We start from the raw sequence: 24,635 nt of genomic DNA, 5'->3' as shown, positions 1-24,635 counted from the left end.
TCATATTATTAATAGTTACTGGGATCGCGAATGAATTTCGTCATTTTAGTATTAGTGATTTCACATAATACTATCATATATATATCATTTCTCAGTCCATGTGATCAGATTCGCCAGTAGGGTTGATGGAGGAAGTGTTTTCGAAAATTTAGTGCAAGTTACAAATGACGAATGACGATACATCTCCGGGTGGGCCCATTGTTATTAGTCATGTCATTAGTTCGATGCTGTTATTTCTTGATCTCCCTTCAGGATTGTCAGTATAGTGGAAATATATATTGGAATCGCCCAAACGTACCAGAAAAATATTTCTTTCGTGAGGAGCGCACGATTCCTATAGTTGGTATTTCTATATGGGGCTCATCAGTTTCTTCTGATGTTTTCATCTGTACTGTGTTGCAGCTGTTGTTACATTGGGTGGATCGTAATGAAAGCGTAGCCGAACAGTCGTGCCGGTGATGAGCATCACTACATTTCCCATTATATTATTATTTGTTCATGACAATAATAACTACGATGTGGTTGTGACCATGGCTGGCGTCTTGGAACTTGACAGTGACGGGTAGTGTGTTGTAGTGTATGCTGTTCCAACACTGTAACACAATTAGCCCGCAGGCTCACGTATCACAATGATCAACTACAGAATCCATTTCATCATATCGGAGGTTAAACTTGCCTCCTCCCCGTCTTCCAATCATCGTTAGGTGAGTCTGGAAAATAAAAACTAGAACGATACTATAGAGTGATAGACTGAGCTCAGAACACAACAATCGATTAGCCTGCATGATGTGGATTGATTATTATTAATGGCCTACCCCTACAATGTCGAAATACCATGAATACTTGACAATAGGCGCTATAGCTATGTACTAGTCTGTTTTGTTAGTACGGCTTCTGTAGCCTATTTGTAAATTCATTGCGACGCGATTGCATCTGTGCTATAGTATTCTGCAATCCTTCATTGTGTTGTCGTGAAATGATCGAGACGAAAACTACCCAGGTTTAATATCAAGCCGTTCGTATCATCCGTTGCCAGCTATTCATTTTATGTATTTGTGCAGTACTGTACATCGATGGTTCTCAATCACTGGTCCGCAGCAACATCAAATTATAAATTGGTTTAAAAATTTGAAATTTTAGAGATTTTCGAAATTTTCTGCTTCGTGTCGTAATATATTCTTATTCATTGAACCTAGCGTAGGCCTACTTCACAATGCCGCAGCGTATTTCACAATTCAGCTCGTTCAAGACCAGTTATATGTGAGAGCAAAGAAGATTTTCTAACGGAAATTCGTTAAATTTCGATGGTACAAATTTAGCGAAATTTGGCGGTATAATAGATAGAGGCTATACTAAAATGCAAAGTCGCTCTGCTTTCAAAAGAAACAGAACAATCAGTATGATCAGTATCAGTATAGTGGTTTCTAACAGATGACTTTGCCTTGAAGAAACTTCAATAGAGCACTTATAACACAAGTAATATAAAAGCCGCCGAAGCATATTTCTCATTATATCGAAATTTACTTTGCTTTTCACTTCCATATATTTTTCGTAACTACATTTGGGTTCATTTTTCTTTTTGAAAGTTCCCCGGTGGCAAAATTTGATTTGAAATTTTTTCTGTCGCCAAGTTAAAAAGGCGGAGAAGCTCTGCTATATGTCATGTACTAATGGAGACGGCCGAAATAAGATAGACGGTTGCGTCAGAGAAAGTGGATTTCTTGTCAACAGATTATTCAATATATGAAAACATGTACTAATTTTTACCGAAATCTAGTTGTTAAGCCCAATCAACTGTTATTGATTTTAAAGGCAAAAACGCCTTTTGTAACTAGATTATAGCATTTTCTATAAATAACTTTTAAAATGACTTGTCCGTGTTTGAGATATGTCATTTAAATTTTGCGATCCGTATGCACACCGCAACGCAAATTGCACAATATAATAGTACCAGTTGTACTGGCATATGATCCATCCACAGAACTTATATTAAAATTTATATCGGTAGGCTTGGAAGTGTCAATAAAGAAGGCATTTAGTTGAACTGCTTGGGAAGGTTATAGGCTTTTAACTCACTCCTAAAAACTCACATTACTACTTTACATTTATAACGGTAGCCAAACGGTATTGGCAACCACGCAGGCGTCGAGCTGTCGTTACGTTCATGATAATTGTTGCTGTGCTGCATTTGCAGTATTCCATTTTGAAAAGTATCACAATATTTACTGATGATTTGTACAATAATAATCTATTTATTTCGCGGTTTCGGGAAAACTTCATTTTCGTTTTTGACATAAGAAAATGAATAGTAGAAAAACTCTGTTCCAGTGTCTCGTGAAATGTTGGGAAATTGCCGCACTTCTGAGTGTCAAATATTTGGTTAATACCATAAGGCTAGCGTGGATGATATCTTATCGACAAATACTAACAGTTCCCGTCACGATGACGGCGATGACCCCTTAAATACATAATTGACAGCATATCTATCGAACTAATTCGTTTTTTACCTCAGTGGATTCATTTGTTAATGCTGTTCTCTAATGGGAGGTCTGAAAACAATGATAGCAGATGTACAATGAACATAATAGGTCTTAGCTCGTAGGCCATTCCTCGCAGTATTATATACTCTGCCAAATAGTCTTGTATGATGCGGTATATATTTTTGATAGTTCGATTGAAATATATGTAGGTATGTAAAGCGAGAAAACTTATACACCCAAAACTATTATTTAGTGGTTTATGTCCGATTGATTTCACAAGCATGCTACTATGTTTGCTACTTTTAAATCTGCTTCTGGCTTCTGGTGAAGTACTTGCGGGAAATACGAAAGACAAGCTATACGCCTGCGACAGAGATCCGCGAGACAGTGGGGTTTGCGATCGCGTTACATCGGCTGAAGACATTCAAAATGCAATTGAACATTACGGCGACTGGAAAAGCTCATATAAAATCCCTAACGATACTACTCACTATCAAATCAACATATGGGTGCTTGTGCCGTTCGTGGACTGTTATCCGTTTTCAAAACCATCCGTCGAGCCCGCGATCTACCGAGCGCTGGAGGATGCAAATGCAAGCTTATGTTCCGATCTCACGCACGAGGAAATGAAAGCAAAGGTTAGTCAAATATTCACCCACTGCGATAAGCCTATATGTAGGCTTGAATGTAAGGGACTATAATCCCGATGTACGTGTGTGTCTTAACGAAATCGTGTTCTAACGGAGGCCATCCACCGTAGTTTATGTTACTGCTATTTCAGAAAGTTTGCTACACGATTACGATAAATGACACATGGTGCGACGCCGTGTCCGGCTTGATCGAAGCGATGGAGATCGAAGAAATGAGAAATTTAGATGAAAAGTGTGGCGGCGCATCTGATGATTCAGTGGTGGAATCAGATGTATTTTTGGGAATGAGCTGTGACTTTGTTTCAAGCAGAGTGAGCGGGCTGTCCTCGAATTGGAACTGGCCAGAAGTGCTACCCGGGGTCAGGTAAGTGACGAAATTCGCGTAGGCTGTCAGCCGCGAGTTCAGAGGCCTATGTTTAGTCAACCACCACGGGGCATGTATTAAAACTCAAAGTATATATGAATATGCAATTGATTGATTCATCGCAGTATGCTTATCGCATTCTTCGCGGAGAATGATACTCCTAGCCTTGAAACCAACAAACTGGAAAATCGAGAAATACCTTTTTCAAATTGCTTTGTACCAGCACTCATCTCATGATCGAAAGTGAGATATCTTCGCTCCCTTGCCAAGTAATCTTTTCTCAATTCGCAAGGATGCTAAAAGTTCCGAATACTTCTCTTCCAAGTCCCGAAGCCTATGCCAGATCATTTAACTTGTGTTGATGGACTACTCTATGTTCTGAATCATTTTCGATTTCAAAATCTTCATCATTAGACCTGACATCCCTAAGATCTTCATCTTGATCCAAATTATCGAGCTTGTAGGAGTTTCAAGTCACACTGGATAAGCTGAATGAGGCATTGGACATATCGGTGATAGTGAATGTAATGTTTGTTTTTCTTGCCATATCCTGCAGTTTACATCATATATGTGTCTCAAATATCCTCGGATGATTGCATAATGCATACTCTAACCAAAAATGGGTGAAAGCATCGGCACAAATCGATACCAGTACCTTTTTCCTAATAAGTCAATTGACCTCTTGACTATATAACTTATTATATGATACCAGTGTGGATTTCTATATGTTATGGGAAAGTAATATGGCTAATTTCGTGAAAATTTGTATATTTTGGGCATATGTCATAGAGCATATAAACTTGACGTGATAGAAGAAAACCAGCGGCATTTTTGGAATCAGCATACCAAAATTAGCTTAAATCAAGTGCATAATCAAAGTCAACAAATTTTTCGCTCAAAATTGTTGCCCAGTGTTTAGTTAGATCCCCATTATTTAAAGTAAAACGAAACTTGAGCAATCAGAATCCAATGGCGGAATATATCGTAATCGAAATCGTACAATTGGTGCTGTAATGAGAACGCGTATCTTTATTTGTTGAATACGTTGGACTATTAAAGTATATACAAAGGTGAACTTGTTGGCAGGGCATTGGGCCGTAGAAATATGTACTATTATTTGCGTTTGACGTCTCGTTTCGTATACGTCGCGCGTAAGTCGTCTGAAAGAGTCTAACGGGCTGTACAAACTTTGTTGGAATTGATTATTATCAATGAGATGCGGCATTGTCGCAGTGCGATGCATATCTCATTAGTTCTAAAGAATGAGAAAATGGAAGCATTTTATTTGTGGTCGCAATTAAATCGGAACATGTGTCGCAGTTGATTAGATTATACACTTAAGGAGCCGAATGTGTTTTAATACCGGTTCTAACCTCTTCAAACGTGTCCGAGATTTATCTGGGCTGCTCATCACCTATCTCACTACAAATACAGTACGTTGAAAAGCTCCGCCCGCATGTGGGCTAGGTTTCAAGTCCATTATCCATTGTCCATTTACAGTTCTATCGCGATTTGTCGTATTGATGTTTATGGTTTTCCGTGCAGCCTCGCCGCCGTTTAAAGGCGAGGAGTATATGCAAACAGCACAATTCCTCTTTAACCGATTAAAGATTGGCAAATATAATAACCGTCGAATGTATATGATGATTTAATATCAAATCATCAAAACTCAGCGGTTGCTGGTATATATCGTATATATATAGCTTTAATCGAACATTCTTTGGCGTCTGTACGGCTCGGACTATCCTTATTTATATCGATTGTAATGTAGGATACATGTGTCACGGCACAAGAAACGTTATTCGTGCAGGCATAATTTTGTGTTCATTTTGTCTTTTTCTGTTATGCCGGTTCCATTTGAAGCTGGTGACAATCATCCTCTCGCCATTCTTTAGTGTCAAGATTTAAATCTACCCTCAACCCCCTGCTTACAACATGTTAGCATGTATAGCAGCTAGATCAGGGGTGGCTAACCTTTTCGGTCAAAAACCCAAATGTAAATGACGAACCATCGCGCGGGACACCAGCCGCGCGAAGCGCGAAAATTTTAAAAGTTCACAGGTCAATAATATCGTAACTTGAGTATATTGCGGGTCTGCTGTATATCGCTGGGCTCAGTTTGCAAGGACTGGACTATTTGGCGCCTGGACATATCGAAATCTTCGGCCAGCATCGTCAATCATTTTGTGCCTAGGTTTCATCGTCGACGGTCTTTTTGCAAGCGCAAACGCAAGGTCGCATGTTGGACGACACTTTCTGTCGTAATTGCGAATATAGTTAGACGTAATCTGGTACATTGGGCCTTCCTTCATTTTAAGAGGTTTAACAATATTAAAAGCAAGAAATCGAGTGACAACATATTGCGGGAAGCGTGAAGAATATTTTTACTTTGGACAAATCTACCGCAGAATATTCTGCTTTATTGTAATGCACGAAGATTTACCAAAAATGTGACTGGCCCATTGATCTGCAAATGCGTCGGAACTGATATTTTTGCCGTCACATCCCAAGTGTTGCGGCAAGACTATAATCAAATTTTTCGTTGGCCTTGCAAGTTCACAATCTGGGCAATCCATTTTGTATAATATTACTAATTTGAAGAGCTTCTTGGAGGTACAGAACTTCAATATACAATTGAATAGTATATTCATATTGAAATGAACCCGAATATTTTCGGCTGACACTCGTCAGGGGTAATCGTCAGCAACTAGTAGAGAAATGGAAAGAACATTGTATACGATTGTTGATATACAATGTTCTTTCCATTTCTCTACTAGTTGCTGACGATTACCCCTGACGAGTGTCAGCCGAAAAAATTCGGGTTCATTTCAATATGAATATACTATTCAATTGTATTACTAATTTCGAAAATTACGTCGCGGGCCACTCAAAACCTTCTCTGGCAACGGGTTGGCCGCCCCTGAGCTAGATCGAAAATTGATGCTGGTGACAAATCGTCACCGGTTAATTTGTCAAATAGCTATATTGTGACGTAACGGCAAATGACTTCACACTTTTCAGTTATTTGTCCTCTTATGACGCATAGTCTGATATCAATCGTTATATTGTCCTCAGATGTGCTTAAGGCTCAAGTTCAAGAAGCGCAATATATGTCATCGCGGATAATCGTGATTACTATTCCATGCGTAATCGCAATCGAATACATTGATGGCTGATGCAGTAATCGCCCAACGTCTATCACATACTAAAACCTATAATTGCGAAATACCATTCTGTGGGTGACCTACGGACCGGGATGCAAGAAATGCAATGTGTGCGAAGCCGGGCCAGAATGATATACATGAAATAGAATCACTTTGTGCTGTTCGCAAAAGTTCTGCGAAAACGAACACTTATAATATCTTCAAATTATTAGTTCGCAGCGTTAGCGTAGGTCATAGAGAATATTTTCGAAGTACGGAGGACTATAAATCAAAACAGACGGCGGTCCTTGCCCATAGTATGCTCGTGAGTAAGGATAAGATTCGCAGTTACCATTTGTCAACATTTGAGGCTATAGCACACTAAACTTCTTGTGAACTGTTAGATCGCAGTTGTTTGATAACAAGCAAAGTACCTGTTGTCATACAACGACGAGGACAGGGCATTCCGATACTGACCTTGGCAATTTTGTGTACGAATATTACAAAACAAAAGGCAATGATTGGGATTCTTCGTACTTGCTATACACAGGGTGAGTATAAGGTAAATTTGTTGATTAGTGTTAGCTACCCTGAAATTAGCCTACCTGTACCAATTAATCAATTAAGCGTACAGTACACGCGGTACATATTAGACAAGTATATTTACAGTAAAGGGTTGGTGGCGCTGTTTATTTATTGACACAGCCATGCAACCCCTCCTCTTTTGGCGGAGGCAACCAATACAGCTATCAAGGGATTAAGTAATGATACATTGATTCAACGACGATGTCCCTTGGTAAGGGTTCCTGTGATTATATTTGTTACCTTGAATAATGATGTACGGTTGTACTCGCAAAATTTATTGCCTCGCTTTCATGCAGACTTCGACAACTAGATAGCCTAATTCTAGGTGTCAATTGGACTAATTAAAGCGAAATGCCGGTATTATAATTCAATTTGTTACATTATTCTCTGCTTCAATTCTAATTCTAATCTAATTTGTGAAAGGTTTCTATGTTCAAGTTTTAATTCCGATCGAATTTCAGGTTTTCTACAAAATGCTGCAGTAGGACTGTACGCTGCAAAATTAGCCAAGCTTCCTGTGCTGACATTTGCCATTTTCATTCTTATGAGAATACAGTCCAATGTGATATGAATTGAACTTGATTCAATTCCCAAGTTATCGCAAAATCATCTATTCTAATACAATTAAAAAAACTGTGTAGCTATAATTCTAATTCTAATCTAATTCATAAAATCAGAGAATTTTCTGGTTGTCCAACTTTGCTCGGGTTTGTGTATTTCTGATCAGCAAATTTGAAAGTTGGCGCAAGTTTGGTGGAAAATCCGTGTTTTTGTGACAACACCGGATGCACGTTATGGCTCGGAAAATCGCCTGAATATATTTCTTTTCTCTCACAGAGTAGGCATCTATCACGGCGCTCCACTCCACTACGACGTTTATTCCGATTGCACGTTTTTGATGTCTGGTGTTGCAGATGCGTTTCGGGGCGGCAATATGAACTATACGATATTTCCGGAATTTTCTTCGGATCAGTTTGTGATAGAAAATGCCGAAGATATACTACGGCAACTGAAAGATCTAACGAGAGGCAAGCTTTCTGATTCTGATCTTAAAGGCTACTCCAAGCTGTTACGACACCTTCCTATCTTTTCATTGCATCGCAGTCTTGCGATGTTTTGAAATAATGAAAATATTATTAAAACTGATAGACATAGCAGCAAGCCGCTATATTTCTTCTTCCTAATCCCCACAATTATCAACGTGATACATTTGATGCTGAAAGGATCGCGTGACATCGTCACATTTCAATACCAATTTCAGAATGATTTTTATTTGGCTTTAGTGACTTTATGGTGTGTCGGAAGGGAGGCAATGCGAGCTGTCATGAACGCGGCAGCCCGACTGGGAATGACGAGCGGCGAAGATAGTGATCACACTTACACATTCACCTATATCGACTTATACAATAACAACGTATCTTACACGTGGTCCAATCAGCCAGACTATCCAACTGCGTGCCTAAGAGGTAAGAATATTCGATAAATGTGTGCATTTATCAATTCACGGTGACATTATGAATAGTGTATAATAACGAAGGAACAATATTTTACTAGACTACAAACCAGGGACAGAGCAGTCAACTTCTGGGATGGACGCTTTGCAAGTCGTCACGCTCCACCGACCGCAAACGTCATTGTTTCTGTCGTTCTCTGACGACATGTTGTCGAAGACAACTTCCACAAACTTCGCCGGAGAAAATCAACAATACGTAAATCATTACGTCACTCAGTATTACAACTCTGTCCGATTGATTGTGATCGGGGTAAATGAGTAAGTGTACAAACAATCCTGATATTTTCTCTATATTTACTGTAACAGGGGAAGCGAGTGGCGCAGTTGGTTACACAGTACACACAGAAGGCACGACACCAGGAATAATAATGATCTAATCGTTGAGTTATATTTTTCATCCGAACAAGTCACACACAATGTATAATGCGATAAGACACAATGCGATGTCATGAACAGATAGGAGGATGTCGAACGACACGCAGTTGCGATCCTTTTAATCTAACATCCACCTCGGTCTATAGTGACCGATGTCACAGTTCTTTTCGATGTTGATCTTTTTGAAGCCGCGGCCCTTTCTACTAGTTCTTTCCATTCCTTGTGAGTGCTTTCCTTCGCCGGGTCTTTTTCTGAGCTTTTTTGTCGCCGTATGGCCGGCAACGGCGGGGGAAGATGAGCCCAGATGAACCTACGACGGGAATCGAACCGGTCCGCCAGTTTAGTTGGCGCTTATCGTCACCACTACGCTATGTCCCCCCGGAAGTGGGTTCGAATCTCGGTTCTGACCAACTTCTACGTGTCGGAGGTTTCTCTGGGCTCCTCATCGCCGATCTCACTACTACGGTAGTGCATTGAAAAGCCCAGTCTGAAAGTGAGCCATATCCTACAAGTCGGCAGCTGAGACCACGATGGGGCGCATGAGCGCATGTTAGTGAGAGAGACTGAAGTTTGACTGTGAGAAGAAAATGGAAGCCGTCCCCAAGATTACGGAAAAGCAAAGACATTATGACCATCATAACAATTCGTGTCGTCGCAGCACATAGCTTGAAAAAAGCGATAAGCGCCACTTGTGTTGTATCAATAATAATAATCTCATGCCCGGCTGTGGTGCACTTGCAGCTACCAAATACACATGGAGACACAATAGGATTGGTCACTACATTCACCTTGAATTATGCAATATGCGAAATCAGGAGCAACCGCTCGGATGTGATAATCAAACTAAAAAAGAAAAGAGAATGCTTATTCATTGAACTGGCTGTCCCAGCTGATCACAACATTCTACAAAACGAATAAGAAAAACAATCGAAATACGCATCGCTCAAAATGGAATGTGAGAAATTGTGGCGATGCAAAATAAACATCGTACCGATAATCATTGGCGCTGCAGGGGTCGTAAGAGAAAAATTCATGTGCATGTGCAATTGTGCATATCCAACAGATTCCGGGTAGCGTTCGATTCGACATGATCCAAAAGATCACGTTATTGGGCATTGGGCACTGTGCTTATTCTTCGGAAGACCTTGAATGCACCACTGGACTAAAATTACACTTGTGAATCACAGCATAATTTCTGTAATTTCGATTCTTCATTTTCAATCGTCTCTACCTCTGCTCTGTAACCCTTGCCAATTCTTCATCTGCTGCAATTCTGTAATCTGACCTCTTTATGTTTTGCATAGGAATAACAATTTGACCGCTATTGCTGAAATTTTAAAAATTTACCCAATCTCGCCATTTTCCATTGGGGGCAGGTTGCTCCCCGGACTATGTGTGTATTTACCAGTTTTACTGTGGATAAAGAATATAATAATTATAATCATAATATTTAGTGTAACAACCCATGAGATAGTGTAGTATGATCCATAGCTGCAATTCCAATAGATTACTGAAAGTGGTATATATTATAGTGGTATGATCCATAGCTGCAATTTCAATAGATTACTGGTTCGAGGTCCGAGGTCGACTCCAGAATCCCTCCTTAAGTGCTGGAGGTATACCTAGGCTCCTCCTCGCCATCTGATCCGTAAACGATGTCTTAATAAATCCAAGAAGAGGGCCATGGTACAAATCGGCAGCTACGGAATCACATTAGGAATATCGTTGTCGAAAAACACGATGAATACCACAAACAACAACGAGGGTTCGGAGCTTTTCGTCACAAATTTGCTGATTGTTGTGATTGTTTTATTGAAATGGTCGAATACGACCAGCTATACAGTCAATATTGGTTCTCTCTATAGGTGCATCGATTCAAATGCCAGCAGCATATTGAAAAATGGATCTGCTTTCGCAGAGCAACTCTGGAACACAAGTTTTGAAAGCGTAGATGGTACCGTATTCATAACAGAGGATGGGAATCAACTGATGACTTACGCAATAATGGATTTAAACACTACAACGAATTTATTCGAGGTGCGTTTTATTAATAATCCACATCAGAATACGATGAAGATATCTCCGAATTGTGGCATGGTAGTCTAGGCCGTGCATTTCCGCTTTATATCGAGTCGAGGCGGGTTTGAACTAAGCAAGTAAAACAAGTTCACTTTGAATAGGGCCGAGGCTTCAGATTTATTATTTGTAGTTAAAGTTTATGCCGGGGCGTGACTTATCGCATAACTCCTAGCTACTTTTGAGAAATGTCTTAGTCGCAATGGAGTAGAAATATACATCGTTGATTACGCAATCTACCAACACGGGACACCGTCGTATCTGAATCTGATATGCCTGATTCAATGATTCTAAGCCGAATCCGGTCACATTCTTAACATCTGGTATTTTTCTTAGGTCAAACTCGAGCCCGATTCTAATCTGCTAGAATAAATACATGGTGGATATCATTTTAGGAAGTGGCGGTATATTACGGATATAACAACACGTGGCGGGACATAGCAGCGATAGACTGGCCCGGTGTATACCCACCGAGTGGGCTACCTCCTTGTGATGGATCATTCGTTTGTATTGAGGAGCCAGAAGCAGAATTGTCCACCGGTAACGCGAATTTCATGCCCTACGAAACGAGATAATCGACTCTTCGAATATTCTCTTTCAGCGGCGATCGTGTCCATTACGCTGTCCGTTATTCTTCTCGTCTGCTTGATGGTGATTTCCTCTGTAGCTAGAAGGTGAGAGAAAATCCAAAAGTCTCGCCAGCGTACAACGACATTTTCTAGTCACCGTGCGTGAGTAGTGCATCTGAGTATGACCAATTTGACCATATTGGTCATTGACCAAGTATAAAGAATAGTAATTTACAGATTTCGTGATTTATGATGACTGTCATTCTAGCTAGTAGAATATAGTCAATTGATGAATTAGTGGCGAGACGACTCTTTTCAACACCCGTGTGAAACTGATTGACATCAATATCCGATATTCGAATAATCAGAATAAATTCATCAGTTCGTTGTACAGTATTATACCATCGAACCCGCCTTTCTCTCTGAATATGATCGTGTTTTGGCCTTATCTTGTGTTTCTAATAAACCTGTTTCTGACTATTATAGACATAGACACACCTAAAGTATGATTGCACACTTGTACAAGTACACTGTACTGAGTGTACACAGTACAGTCATGATTCCAACGTTCAAGGCTCTCAACAGGAAGCTCTGTTGCATGTGGTAATCGCTTGCAATCTTGCATCCGACTGTACCGTAGGGTCACCTCTCCGTGCTCAAGCGCAATTTGTGTTTTAACCCACTTCTCTATTTGACACGTGCAGGCGATTGATAAAGGAACAGAAATTGAGAGAAATGAAATGGAAATTGAGAGCGGAAGACTACACTATCGTTTATGGAGGACCGGTAAGGTTCTTTGTCATGCAGTGATATATTATTGGGGGCTTGGTATGTCACTGGCCGCCGACAGCGACGTTTTCGAAAAGAAAAAAACAAGCTAGCGAGTACAGCAATGATTAAGCCACAACATTCGTCGCACTTTTGCTATTGCCAGATTCATGTAGTCGTCATTGACAGGATCTGTTCAAATACCAGTAATTTGCCACGCCAGAGAAAGCAATCCTCTCCGCACTCCCCAGCAATTCAGATAATATGTCTTCTAATCCTGTGGTATATGTCTGCTTCATACCGCAATGAAGTAAGTTTTGAAACGACTCGATCACCTATCCTTTCAAATTTGGATTACATAATGAGGGATTTATGTATTTTCAATATATAATAACGTTAAATTTAAGCATTACACCAAGTAAGCTTCATTATCCACAACCATAGCCACCTAAGCTCTGTTTGGCGGGCCAGCTAATTAATCAGTCGTATAAAACGATAGACTAACTGTAACTGTCTTGAACGTCTGCTGAGAAATATTCGTCTTCGTCAGGGCGAAACAACCGCTGGAGCGAATCCTTCCGGTAGTGTGACATCCGCAGTAAACGGCGACCAAAGATTTATGAAACTTGCGGATTGGAATCATCAAATTGTTGCTGTGAAAGACTTCAAGGTCGACGGGAAATTATCCGTGGACAGACGCCTGCAGGTCGAAATGAATCAGGTAGTTAATGCTCCACAAGCAGGGACGGGCAACTTCTCCAGTTGGCGGGCCGGATATAGGAAATGGAGTACATGGCGGGCCAGATTCCTAAATCGATGCAGTAATCGTGTATTTATCCACCTATTCAAGTTTTACCTATACCTATACAATATTTTATGCACCTATAAAATCGTATATAATGTGAATTTTAAGTTGAAAGCATAGAGACCAAAAACAGTATTTAATGAATTTATTAACGTGATATACTTCAATAGCTGCTGAAGTCAATAAGATCTGTGGTCGATCAAAGTTGTAGACAAGTTCTTTAAACTCTGGCTGCATGTCGGACAGAAACCGTTAGTGAAGACTGCACGTCAGCATCAGTTATTTTGGAACGCAGCTATATGTCTGTTCATTTTCATGGTCGAAACTGTTTCTTCGCAAATGTATGTAAACCCGAACAAAACAAGTAGTTTCAGGGCCACCTTCTCCAGTCGCGGGCCGCATTGCTATGTAAGACCGGAAACTCTCTGCGGGCCGTATGTTGCCCGCCCATGCTCTCCAGTCTACAGGACCTTGCGTCAACTTTAAACGCTTTTACGTCAATGGGCATCCTTTTTAAAATTCGTAAAGCAGCAAATATAATCGATGCTCGAGACTCCATCCTTCGACATTTACTCTCTTTGGGTAGCCTAGATACGGAACTTGCCGGTGGCAAAGTCAGATCGGATACTCTCTCTCTCTCTCTCTCTCTCTCTCGTACACACTTTTCTCAAAAGGAAACAAAACGAAATGCGGATATTTGAAAACAAATGTGTCTGGTTTCATGCCCGAGTCGGAATGCTATACTCTACTACTCTAATATAACGGAACATAATGAATGTAATAATACAACATCTAAAGCAATTTTGTCGTTGATTTATCACTTCTTGTGCAACTAGGCAACCTGTTCAACAATGATATTAGTATATTTTTCTCTGTCCAACAGATGTTGGAACTCAGCAACCACGATCATATATGCAAGTTCTACGGCGCGTGTGTCGAACCTCCAAAGCCTCAACTATTAATAGAATACTGCTCACGTGGGGGCCTAGACGATTTCCTAGAGAATGAGAAATACAGCAAGTTCGACGACTCGTTCAGGTAAGCACCATACTGTCATATCACCCATATAGGGAATATACGTTGTCGCACACCTGCTGGTACAAACCCTTAATTTTTAGAAACTCATTGATATCGGATATTGCTCGTGGGATGCTCTACCTTCACAAGAGTCCGATAACCATTCACGGGAATCTCAAGTCCTCAAACTGCCTTCTCGACAGTAGATTGGTTTTGAAATTAACCGATTACGGTTTACCTTCTTTGAGGCAACGCATTATTAAAGCTGACGATGGCGACCCGTACAAACGTATGAAATTGATGATAATGGTTATTTACAAATTATATACTATTTTCTGGAACGTGTTTCAATGTTTCATGTACTAATTGCACACGTTTTTGTTATATCTGTGATCCATATGCACACTATACACACATTATATACATCATTATATATCAATTTAGACTTACTATGGACTGCTCCCGAATTGCTTCGATCCATTGGCAAGGAACCATCCTTGGCAACTGCAGAAGGTGATGTTTATAGTTTTGCCATCGTCGTTCAAGAGATAGTGTATCGAAAAGGAGTGTTTTATTTGGGGGAATCTGAAAACGAAGACAAATTAGGTTCAACTGGTGAGTAGAAATTGAAGTGATTGCACATGTACAATGTACATAAGTGATCCACATACCTGGTCGTCAGTAAATTAGAACTGAGAGGAATTATGATAACACGCGGTATTGCATTACCAATTCTGTGGAATTGGGCGCAGAGCTGTCGCGGGAAAGTCGCAAAAATTACTATCTTTTACCGATACGCATACGACCAGGGCTTTGGAGCAGCCGTAAATGTTGAATTGCTCCAGCTCCGGAGCTTTCAACTATCAAACATTAGCTCCGGCTCCAGCTCCGGAGCCGCATTATAACCACTGCTCCGGCTCCAGCTCCGGCTCCGGCTCTGAACTATCGAATGGGTCTGTTTAGGGTTTTGAGTGGCCCGCGAGGTAACTTATTATTATATTATCGAAATCCTGTTATATTATCGAAAATGAATTGCTCAGATTGTGAACTTGCAAGGCCAACCAAAAATATGATTAGTCTGGCTGTGACACTTGGGATGTTGATGACTAAAATATCAGTTCCGACGCCCGAAAATCCTTACTGCGAGTGAATGGCGATCATGCGCAGTAATGAATTCCAATTCAATTCCAGTTGCATACACAATAACACTGTCCAATTTCGCGACCCGATTAAAAACCATCACGAAAGAACGAGGATTTGCACATCCGATTCATAGCAACGATGAGATAGAATTTCTTGGCGCGTGCTCGTCATATCGACATGTGCAACGAAATCACGTTTTTATCCTCTGTCGCATTTCGCGTAATACATGGTGATCATTATCTTCGAACCGTACAATTGGCCATCAAGGTTGTGCTGATAATGAAATTGCGGGTATGCCGAATACCCACAATATTCACAGGCATATCTAGCATACCGAGGTTCGGCGCTCATCGGCTCATGTATGAAAATTGAACATTGAACATATGACTGCTCTACTGTTAAATCCCCAGGAAAATGGTTAGTCGGGAAATAAGCGCCAAAGAGGCAAAGATTCTTAATTTCGCGAAGGCCTGCTGTTGAAATATGTGAAATCAGCAGATATGCTTGTTGCATATATAATAGCATCTTATGAAATACGGCTCCGGCTGAATTTTATGTAGAGCTCCGGCTCCAGCTCCGATGAAAATGCACGGCTCCGGGGCTCCGGCTCCTTGTTCCGGCTCTGGCTCCAAAGCCCTGCATACGACGTAACGATTACTGTCTGTCCGAAGGGAGGAGAGTGCCGCAGTGTGCTAAGCGACGCCGTTCCGACTCCACTGGTTGCTTGTTCGAGTCTCGGCTCTGCCATGTTTCTATGTGTTTATCTGGGCTTCCGGATTTACTGGTTACCGGTCGAGACACGGCAGACCATCTATCCCTGATGTCTTCACTCTTCCATTTAGAAATTTGCGATTCCGTAAAGGAGGTACGACCTGTTCCGTTCAGACCGACGCTGCAAGACAACGATGATGTTGTGGTCATTAGTACGATCAGGGAAATGGTTCGTCGGTGTTGGCACGAGACGCCCGCCGAACGACCGAACTTTGAAAAGATCATCCAAATGACAAAAACATTTACCAAGTATATACGCTGATCGACTGAACGTTTATTATGCTTTAGTCCTGAAACTATATTTTTTTATCACCAGGAAACAAAATTTCATCGACAGCATGATAGTCAGATTGGAACAATATTCCACGAATTTAGAAGAAACGGTCGAGGAAAGAACGGCGCAGTTTCGGGCGGAAAAAGACAGAGCGGACAATCTGCTCTATCAGATGCTTCCGAGACCAGTTGCTGATAAATTGAAAAGCAGACAGGTACGATCACACAATCGCTCTGTCTAAAGTCCTTATAACGATGTGACCGATCTTGCAGGCAGACTTGGATAACTAGATAGTTCTAATTAGAGAGAAATGCCAGTAATCTAATTCTAATATACTTTTTGAAATATTTCCATGCTCTAATTCAGCAGTTTTTAAACAGGGGTCCACGGACCCCTTGGGGATATGAAGCAGGGGGTACGAGACGCAGTGTGCAATTATACGCTAGTAAATTACCTCGATATTAATTTGCTAATTAAAATATAGTGGAATAATATTGGTCGGATTTCTTCAACTCGAAAATTTTCTTTGCAATTCGTGCGATTCCCATTCAAGAGCTTGCTTGAAATTTGGGTATGCCATTCCCTCCGACAACATAATAGCAGGCTTTATAAAAGATGAGTCTGGACTTTTTTCGCAATTATTAGAGAATGGTGCCTGGGGCTATTAAAGTGCTTTGGTCCAGGGCTGTGAAACCTGATGGGGCGGGACTATCACACTCCGACATTTCGGCGCTGACCGTAATTTCCGCCCCAGCACACGCCATAAGAACAGTGACATTTTGGTGCATCGGCGGTGGCAATTAACATTTGGACCGTAAAATCACAACACATCGGCGAAACAGTCCATTACAATATGGGGTGGGAGGGGGGGCGCTATACATCACGATAACTTTTGAAAGGAGGCGCTGGAAGAAAAAAGGTTAAGGACCACTGGTGTAGATACATTTGGATCGCATACATTCTCATGGTGCTGCGATGAAGTCGGATGTATATCGGTTGCGAATTCAGTAATTCTATAATTCTAATCTAATTTTGAAAAACATGTGCAGCTGTAGTTCTAATCGTAATCTAATTTGGAAAACTGAAAATGTTCTAGTGGTCTAATTCTGCTTGCAGGCGGTTCCTCCAAGCACGTACGACTGCGTCACGATATATTTCAGTGATATAGTGGGCTTCACATCTATCAGTCACAGAAGCGACGCGTTTCAAGTCGTCACAATGCTTGACAGATTGTACACCGCGTTCGACAGAGTAGTAGGTCAATTCGATGTGTACAAGGTATGGACCAAACTCCTTATAATGATTTAAATTTATGATTGATAACGTAGCCGCTCTACAGGTCGAAACAATTGGAGATGCGTACATGGTAACATCCGGGTTGCCGGAGAGAAACGGGAACCTGCATGTTCGTGAAATAGCAAGAACCGCGTTAAAGTTAATGGAAGAAGCACAGAACTTCGAAATCCCGTACGAAGTAGCTAAATAAAACAATAATGAAGTAATGATTTTCCCTATGACCTGTAAATTATGTCATTTGACATTCAAAAATAAGCGTGGCATTTCTATAAAGTATTCGCCCATCTTAATATTAACACCAATCGCACTAAGAGTCCTGAAGTCCATCGTTTGAAATTTCTATGCTACGCCGATGGTGATGCCAAGGCACGTTACCTATCGGCTTACTAGAATATTGACGGTGGCGTACGTTTCTTTAGACATATGCCAGGCGAAAGTTTGAAGATTCGAGTTGGAATCCACAGTGGACCTGTCGTCACGGGGGTAGTTGGCGAGAAAATGCCACGCTATTGCTTGTTCGGCGACACCGTTAACACAGCTGCGAGAATGGAGCAGAGCGGTGAAGGTTCGTATGCCTTAGTTTCGTCAATAATATAGCTGTTAAATTGTACATTTTCCACTGGCAAATTGAACTTACTATTTCTCATAATCTATCCTCCTGCATAGAGAAACATACGCTGGACTCAGAATTCGGACGACACATCAACTTAGGGTTGCATTTAAAACAAATGGTTGTTTATCACTCTTTGTTAAAACATGTTTTAAACAAGGGCCTTTTAAAAATAAGAAATTGTGTTTTTCAAGTTATATAGTTATGCCATAAGTGTGTAAATACTTTCCACTAAACATGTTGTATGAGCCTACGAACGATTACCACCCGATATAGTTGGCGTATACGATATGGGATGGTTGGAACCTGCGATAGTCGGTTCAACAGCTATGGTACGTATAGGTATAGATCGGGGGCGGGCAACTTCTCAGGTCGGCGGGCCTGATATGGGAAAATAAAGTACTCGACGGGCCGGATTACAGAATTGATACATTAATCACGTATTTATCCACTTATACAAGAAATAAATCGTATTTAACGTGAACTTTTAGTTTAAACAGTACCTAATGGATATATTAGCCTAATGTACTTCAATAGCTGTTGAAGTAGTTGAAGTCAATCAGACATCCGTAGTCAATCAAAATTGTCAACAAGTTTTTTGAACTCGGATATGGTGTAGTGATGACGATGATAGGTGGCTGCCGCCGGGGTGGCCCGGGTTCCATTCCGCGTCAAGGGTTTTTCTGGGCTCTTCTTACGGCGACAAAAAGACCCAGAAAGGAGCCGATGAAAGGGCGCACTTACAGGGAATGGAAAGAGCTACAAATAGCCGCGGAATAAAGACAAAACATCGAAGAGAGAACTGTGACGTCGAGCATACTGGGTCGAGGTGGAGGCAGTTTAAGAGACCGCAGCTGCAACCGCAACTGGTCGTTCGGCATCCTCCTATACCTGTTCATTACATCGCATTGTATCTTATCGCATTGTAGATTGTGTGTGTCTTGCTCAGATAAGAATATAATCTGACGATTATTACGATTATTAGCTCTGGCTGCATGTCGGACATAGAAACCCTTAGTAAAGACTGCACGTGAACATCAATGCTATTGGAACGCAGCCTTGTCTTGCTAATGTTCATGGTCGGAAATGTTTGCTCGCGAATGTATGAACTGTAAACCCGAACAGAACATAAGTATAGGTTCATGACCATCACTCTCGGGTTGGTCAACTTGGATTCATTTTGTGATGCATAAAATTTGTCAATACTGTCAGATTAGAATTTCGCTTTCAGGGTAGAAACTCTCTGCGAGCCGCTCAAAATCCCGTCACGGACCGGATGTTGCCCGCCCCTGGTATAGATTATTGATACGGAATGCATGTTTTGATAATGATGACCGCCGACCGTAAAATGCTGCGTGACGATGTAGTCCTGGTTAAAGATATTTTTGGTCCGTATGTGACAGGGGTCGGAAGCCTATTTCGTCAAAGGAGCTTTATTTACGCTATATTTTCAATTGTCACTTTCAACACACTATGTCGTTACAATTGAATATCTGTGACGTCAGTGCTTCAAAAAAACAATAAAAAACATTTCTTAAACATGTTTGTTTTAAATTGATTTTTGTTTTAAACACAACCCTACATCAACCGCAGGCATGCACAGATCACACACCTTGTATATAACTAGACAATGAGTAGTAATCAAAGTAATAATGCTACATTCAAGTCAACAAGGCGCTTAAGAAAATCCTCACTTCGCATAAGGTTGCAAGATGTTTGGACCTATAAAAAACGACGCAATAACCAGCGCGCCTGCTTTGATAACTTTTCACATAGTTCACAGCATATATTTATCTAGGTATGAAGATACAGTTATCTCCAAAGACCAAAAGTCTTCTCGATGAGTTTAGCTCTTTCGTGGTGAAGGAACGTGAGAATCCAGTGACCCTCAAGGTAAGGTCGTTTTTGTTCGGATGACATATCGAGCGTAATTCCTACTCCAATATATACCCATTATAGTAGCCTAATAAATGTTTACATCATAACAAACTGGCGGATTGCATTTCACTTATTCCCTGCCTTTTACACTAACGTTACGGGCAATCAGTTGGAGAATAAGATAATTGTATGGTGACATGCAACTTCACTAATAATGTTGTATACGTTGTTATGAACTGGAAATGTTCCCTGTAAATTCGAATTATCAGAGACATTGGTGCACAAGGCCCATAATAATCAGAGATGGTCAAAGAAATCAGCGTGGCTACTCAATTATAGAAGCAAAAGTAATGTCATATATTTCTATTCATTTACAACGTGAAATATCAATTTCAATTACATGTCAAAACTACTGTATGTAGAAGTAGAAAATTAGAATCTAAAAATTACCCAAGCAAGTAGTTTCAAAAAGCAAATTTCGTCGATGGTTCATATACTGCTACATTGTTTTGCCTAATGACATGTTACCTGGAATCGGAAGTGTAGTCTAAAACACTCGAGTAACTAGCACTAGTCACCAATAACTACTTGCGTATGAAAAAAGTAGAAATACTTCGCTGCTGACCACATCTGCCCATCGACGCGAAATTCCAGCTAATACGACGAAGAGAATTCTAATTTCCAGGGACTTGGAACATGGAAGACGTGGTGGCTTGAGGACGAAATCACAGAATTCGACAACGATTCCATAGCAACCCTGAAACCTGCTGCGGAAATGTACAATCTCAACAATAATTTAACTAGTCAAATCAAAAAAGTCAGCCGGACATCAGATTACGGGTCGGCGCGATCCAGCATGATCGACTCCCAAATGCCAGTCACCGGCGCAGACGAGGGCGGGTATGATATTGAACCTGCCGTGGTCGAATTTTCCACTCACACGTCCGGGCAGTTAGAGTACGCTATCGATGACCCGAACTACTTATTCGATCCTGAAAGAAAGAGAAGACGCACAGCGATATCGATGGAAAATGAGCAGCTCGCGTCGGTGAGCGAAGAGTTAGCGTGCTTCTATGCCACGGAACGCAGGGAGAGGGAAAAATCGTTCGGGCATCTGCCGGGGCTAACCGAGAACAATCCGTTCCGTAGCGAATATATGAGTACGACTCTCCCAGTGACTTCGCGCCAGAAGCGTAAGATAGCCAAGTCGCTTTGCTTTACCGGCCCGGCAACCGAAAACGAGCTGGATGAAATATCCGTCTTATGAATGTTGCGTGCTGGTATCCAGGTAAAACAGTTAGAGGTTTAGGCTGTTGACTAGTCTAACGTTAATGTCAGGGAGTGGTCTGGAATCACGACCAATTAGGATATCTCCTATTTGAATAGTGCCGATGTTACAGATATAGTTGGATTTCGGACACTCATTATGGCGACATTGCAGATACGACTTGTGGTATTTGTGAAGACTCTGACAATCAAGCCGCGCATTGCGTGCCTTTTGCTCTGATTTATGTTATCACAGTGTATTCATATTCCTAAATTTAGTACACTCTCTATCAGCATTTGACTGCATCTCATCAGGAACGCTTGTCATCGAATAGGTTTAAGGTAAACTAAATTCGAAATATGCCAAGATTACTGTCGTTCTGACATAATAAGGACATGTATACAATATACATGCATGTATGAAGTCTGTAAGACTTGAAATTAACAAAGTTCCACATTGCAATGCACTTTTTACATCTTGTGAGCGTGATCTATTCTTCAATACTAGAAAAGGCTGCTTATATTTTCGATTTTTCATTGCCAAGTCTTGTTCAATGTTCATCTTCTTCAAATCTATAAATAAATATCTTTGCCTCTACAATATATTGTATCGTACCTCAACGTATACGTTGCTGTCGCATTTTTCAGTTTGACATCAAGTCGATTACGTGTGAGACTGACCTTGCCAATAATAGCTAGCATAGGTGGTATCCATAGGCCCATGCCTCTACGCCAGTGGTTCTCAAGTTGGCGGCACCCTAGAACTTCGAATACTCTCAGTGGCGAGATAGCATAATAATACCTTGTACCGCTGCTATACCATCGCGTTGCGGGTCCGCGTTCGACCGAGGTCGACTCCAGAATCCCTTCCTCAGTGTCCGAGGTTCTGATAGCGATGACGAGAAAAAAGATATAAACATCCTCGGCCAGAACTCAACATCAAACACAATTACCTGGGCGATGACCTGTTGTTTAGATATCAGTGTAAGCGTGACAGTGGAGGCCCCAGTTTGCTTTTGGGCAAAAGCATATGTTCCGAATCGTCGGAGATTTATCCGAGATTCTCCTCCCGTACCCTGCTGAACTTACATCGAACTTATGACAGAGGCCCCGAGACCCGATCTAGGAAGATGATGAAAAGAGCGGGGAAGTTTAAAACACGAATGATCAAGATCGTACGCTGTTACATCGGGCATTGAGATAAAGACAGATTGGGTGACCGTACTTGGTCGTTTCGATATTCTCCTATCTGTTCATCACATCGCATTGTACAGTGTGTATCTTGAGCGGATAAAAGTATTTAAACAGGCGATTATGCCATTATGGAGACAACAGTCTCTACTGCGAAAATGCAGAATTTCGAATCCCAAAGGATATACTGCACAAATGTATTTGGTGATAATGATAAATGGTCCGTAACATAAAGCACCTCGCTCTTAGGCTTTATCAAGTACGTCAGAGTGAGGTCTGAAAGGTTCAGGTTCCTGTGAACGCGAACCTTTTTGGAAGGTTCTCTGTGCACGCGAACGTGAACCTCATGACGCCATGTGACGTCATATTGCTAATTCAGACCCTAAATTTCAGCGGCTTGATATATTAATGTACACGATACCTATAGCGACAACTGGGGCCACATTATGCCACGATGCTGAAGTACATACTAACTTTTTAACCGTCACCAAATGTAGGCTATCAACTGGAGCAATCAAATGATAATATAATCCCATAAATTAATATCTTCCGTCGCTTCGCTAACAATTTGACGAGGACTTGTAAGGGAATATAAGCTTTCGCATTAACTGACTCGGCCTGACCGGACAATGTATTCGGCGTCTGATAATTGCTCATTTTCTATACTTGCTACCGATATTATCTCATTAACAAGTTAGGAGAAGACAACTTGCCAACACTCCAATCACACGGATTTGGTTTTTGTGATACAAACATTTCAAATCAAGATATTTTTTGCATTAGACAACGAGGTATTATTTATATACATTTCATTGATTGGTTGAATAAGCACCATTCGCTGACTACCTATACATGCAGAGTGATTGAGGGCTATTGATGTGTGATTGAGGGTCAAGCTCACACCAGAATCCCTAAACATTCACAAACGGTAAACTGGATATTTCTAGCAAACTTTTGTAACAAAGCAAGTAAAATTACTGAGATTGCCAAGGTGCATGCACGTTTAGTGCTGATTTTTTATGCTGCCAGCGCCATGCTTAGAGTTGAAACGCAACGAACGCAGTTGAAACGCAACGAAGTTCAACCAAAGATGTTATAATGACGTGAAAAATTGTTATCTATGAAAAGGTTCACAGTGCAGAACCTACCAAGGTTCGTTTGTGGACGTGAACCTCTAAATTTCTGAGGTTCACAGTTCACACACACAGAACGCGAACGTGAACCTCACGTTCACACCATCCCTACACCAGACCATAAATGTGAAACGGTATTTCGTCATCAACTGACAGGCAGCCAGCGTGTCCACTATCCACATTCAAGTCAGAACACATGCAGATTCTGACGAAGAATACTAGTTAACGCTCAGGATTACCGGACCATGATCTGAGATATATCGATACCTCACCTTCTAACACATACCCCCTCATTTTATCGCTTGTCCCGATTATGTTATCTTCTAATACTTTTCTTTTAGTGCGCATGTCTCTTCTTCGAATCGTACGGGCTAGGTCCCGGTGGGTGTATGATTCCAAAGACTACTCCATGTCGTTTCGACATCTTCCTATTGTATCGCTATCTTGTGGTGTTTTGAAGCGATGAAATTCTTAACAATAAACTGTACTGAACCTGTGACTCAACTGGTCATTTGGATTACTTATATCCATCAAATATACGCTTTGAGAGTTAGATCTAGATATCCCTGTTTGAGACCAAGTCAGTTTTTAGACCTCACACCTTCTTCAGTTACTTCGATTTCAACTGTTTACAACGTCGCGGTCGAACGGTGACCTCACTTCAGTTGCAACTATATTCCTGCTTTGTTTATGAATTGTGCCTCTGTATTTCGAAACGTATTGTGGTT

General features: G+C 41.0%; 1 protein-coding gene and 1 long non-coding RNA gene across 2 annotated transcripts; one reads left to right on the top strand and one right to left on the bottom strand.

The window, feature by feature from the left end:
- LOC145447060 (atrial natriuretic peptide receptor 1-like) lies at window positions 1-22,184 on the top strand. Its single transcript, XM_080325491.1, has 21 exons — window positions 1-3,118; window positions 3,262-3,494; window positions 7,042-7,188; window positions 8,060-8,250; window positions 8,506-8,688; window positions 8,777-8,993; window positions 10,976-11,147; window positions 11,582-11,726; window positions 11,788-11,860; window positions 12,460-12,541; window positions 13,074-13,244; window positions 14,212-14,366; window positions 14,447-14,634; window positions 14,790-14,960; window positions 16,331-16,508; window positions 16,576-16,747; window positions 17,650-17,811; window positions 17,873-18,000; window positions 18,249-18,394; window positions 20,238-20,332; window positions 21,003-22,184. The coding sequence occupies exons 1-21, from the start codon at window positions 2,762-2,764 to the stop codon at window positions 21,582-21,584; spliced, it is 3,948 nt and encodes a 1,315-aa protein (XP_080181617.1). The 5' UTR covers window positions 1-2,761; the 3' UTR covers window positions 21,585-22,184.
- On the bottom strand, window positions 20,942-24,588 carry LOC145447063 (uncharacterized). The gene is made up of 3 exons (XR_013917435.1): window positions 22,537-24,588; window positions 21,146-22,469; window positions 20,942-21,081 (listed from the first exon to the last, which is right to left on the bottom strand). It is a non-coding gene; the product is annotated as an uncharacterized LOC145447063 (long non-coding RNA).
- Window positions 24,589-24,635: the final 47 nt, after the last annotated feature.

The sequence above is a fragment of the Botryllus schlosseri genome, chromosome 9 (assembly GCF_051294905.1).
Source record: "Botryllus schlosseri isolate E-star chromosome 9, Bs_hap1, whole genome shotgun sequence".
Classification (NCBI taxonomy): Eukaryota; Metazoa; Chordata; class Ascidiacea; order Stolidobranchia; family Styelidae; genus Botryllus; species Botryllus schlosseri.
Note: the sequence above shows the minus strand (reverse complement) of the source record. Positions and strands in the feature narration are given on the sequence as shown.

Bases quoted from the DNA above. Each gene is read 5' to 3' on its own strand.
- LOC145447060 (XM_080325491.1), top strand. From the start codon at position 2,762: ATGCTACTATGTTTGCTACTTTTAAATCTGCTTCTGGCTTCTGGTGAA. The intron at 3,119-3,261 runs GTTAGTCAAATA...CTGCTATTTCAG, and splicing joins ACGAGGAAATGAAAGCAAAG to AAAGTTTGCTACACGATTAC. The intron at 8,994-10,975 runs GTAAGTGTACAA...TTCTCTCTATAG, and splicing joins ATTGTGATCGGGGTAAATGA to GTGCATCGATTCAAATGCCA.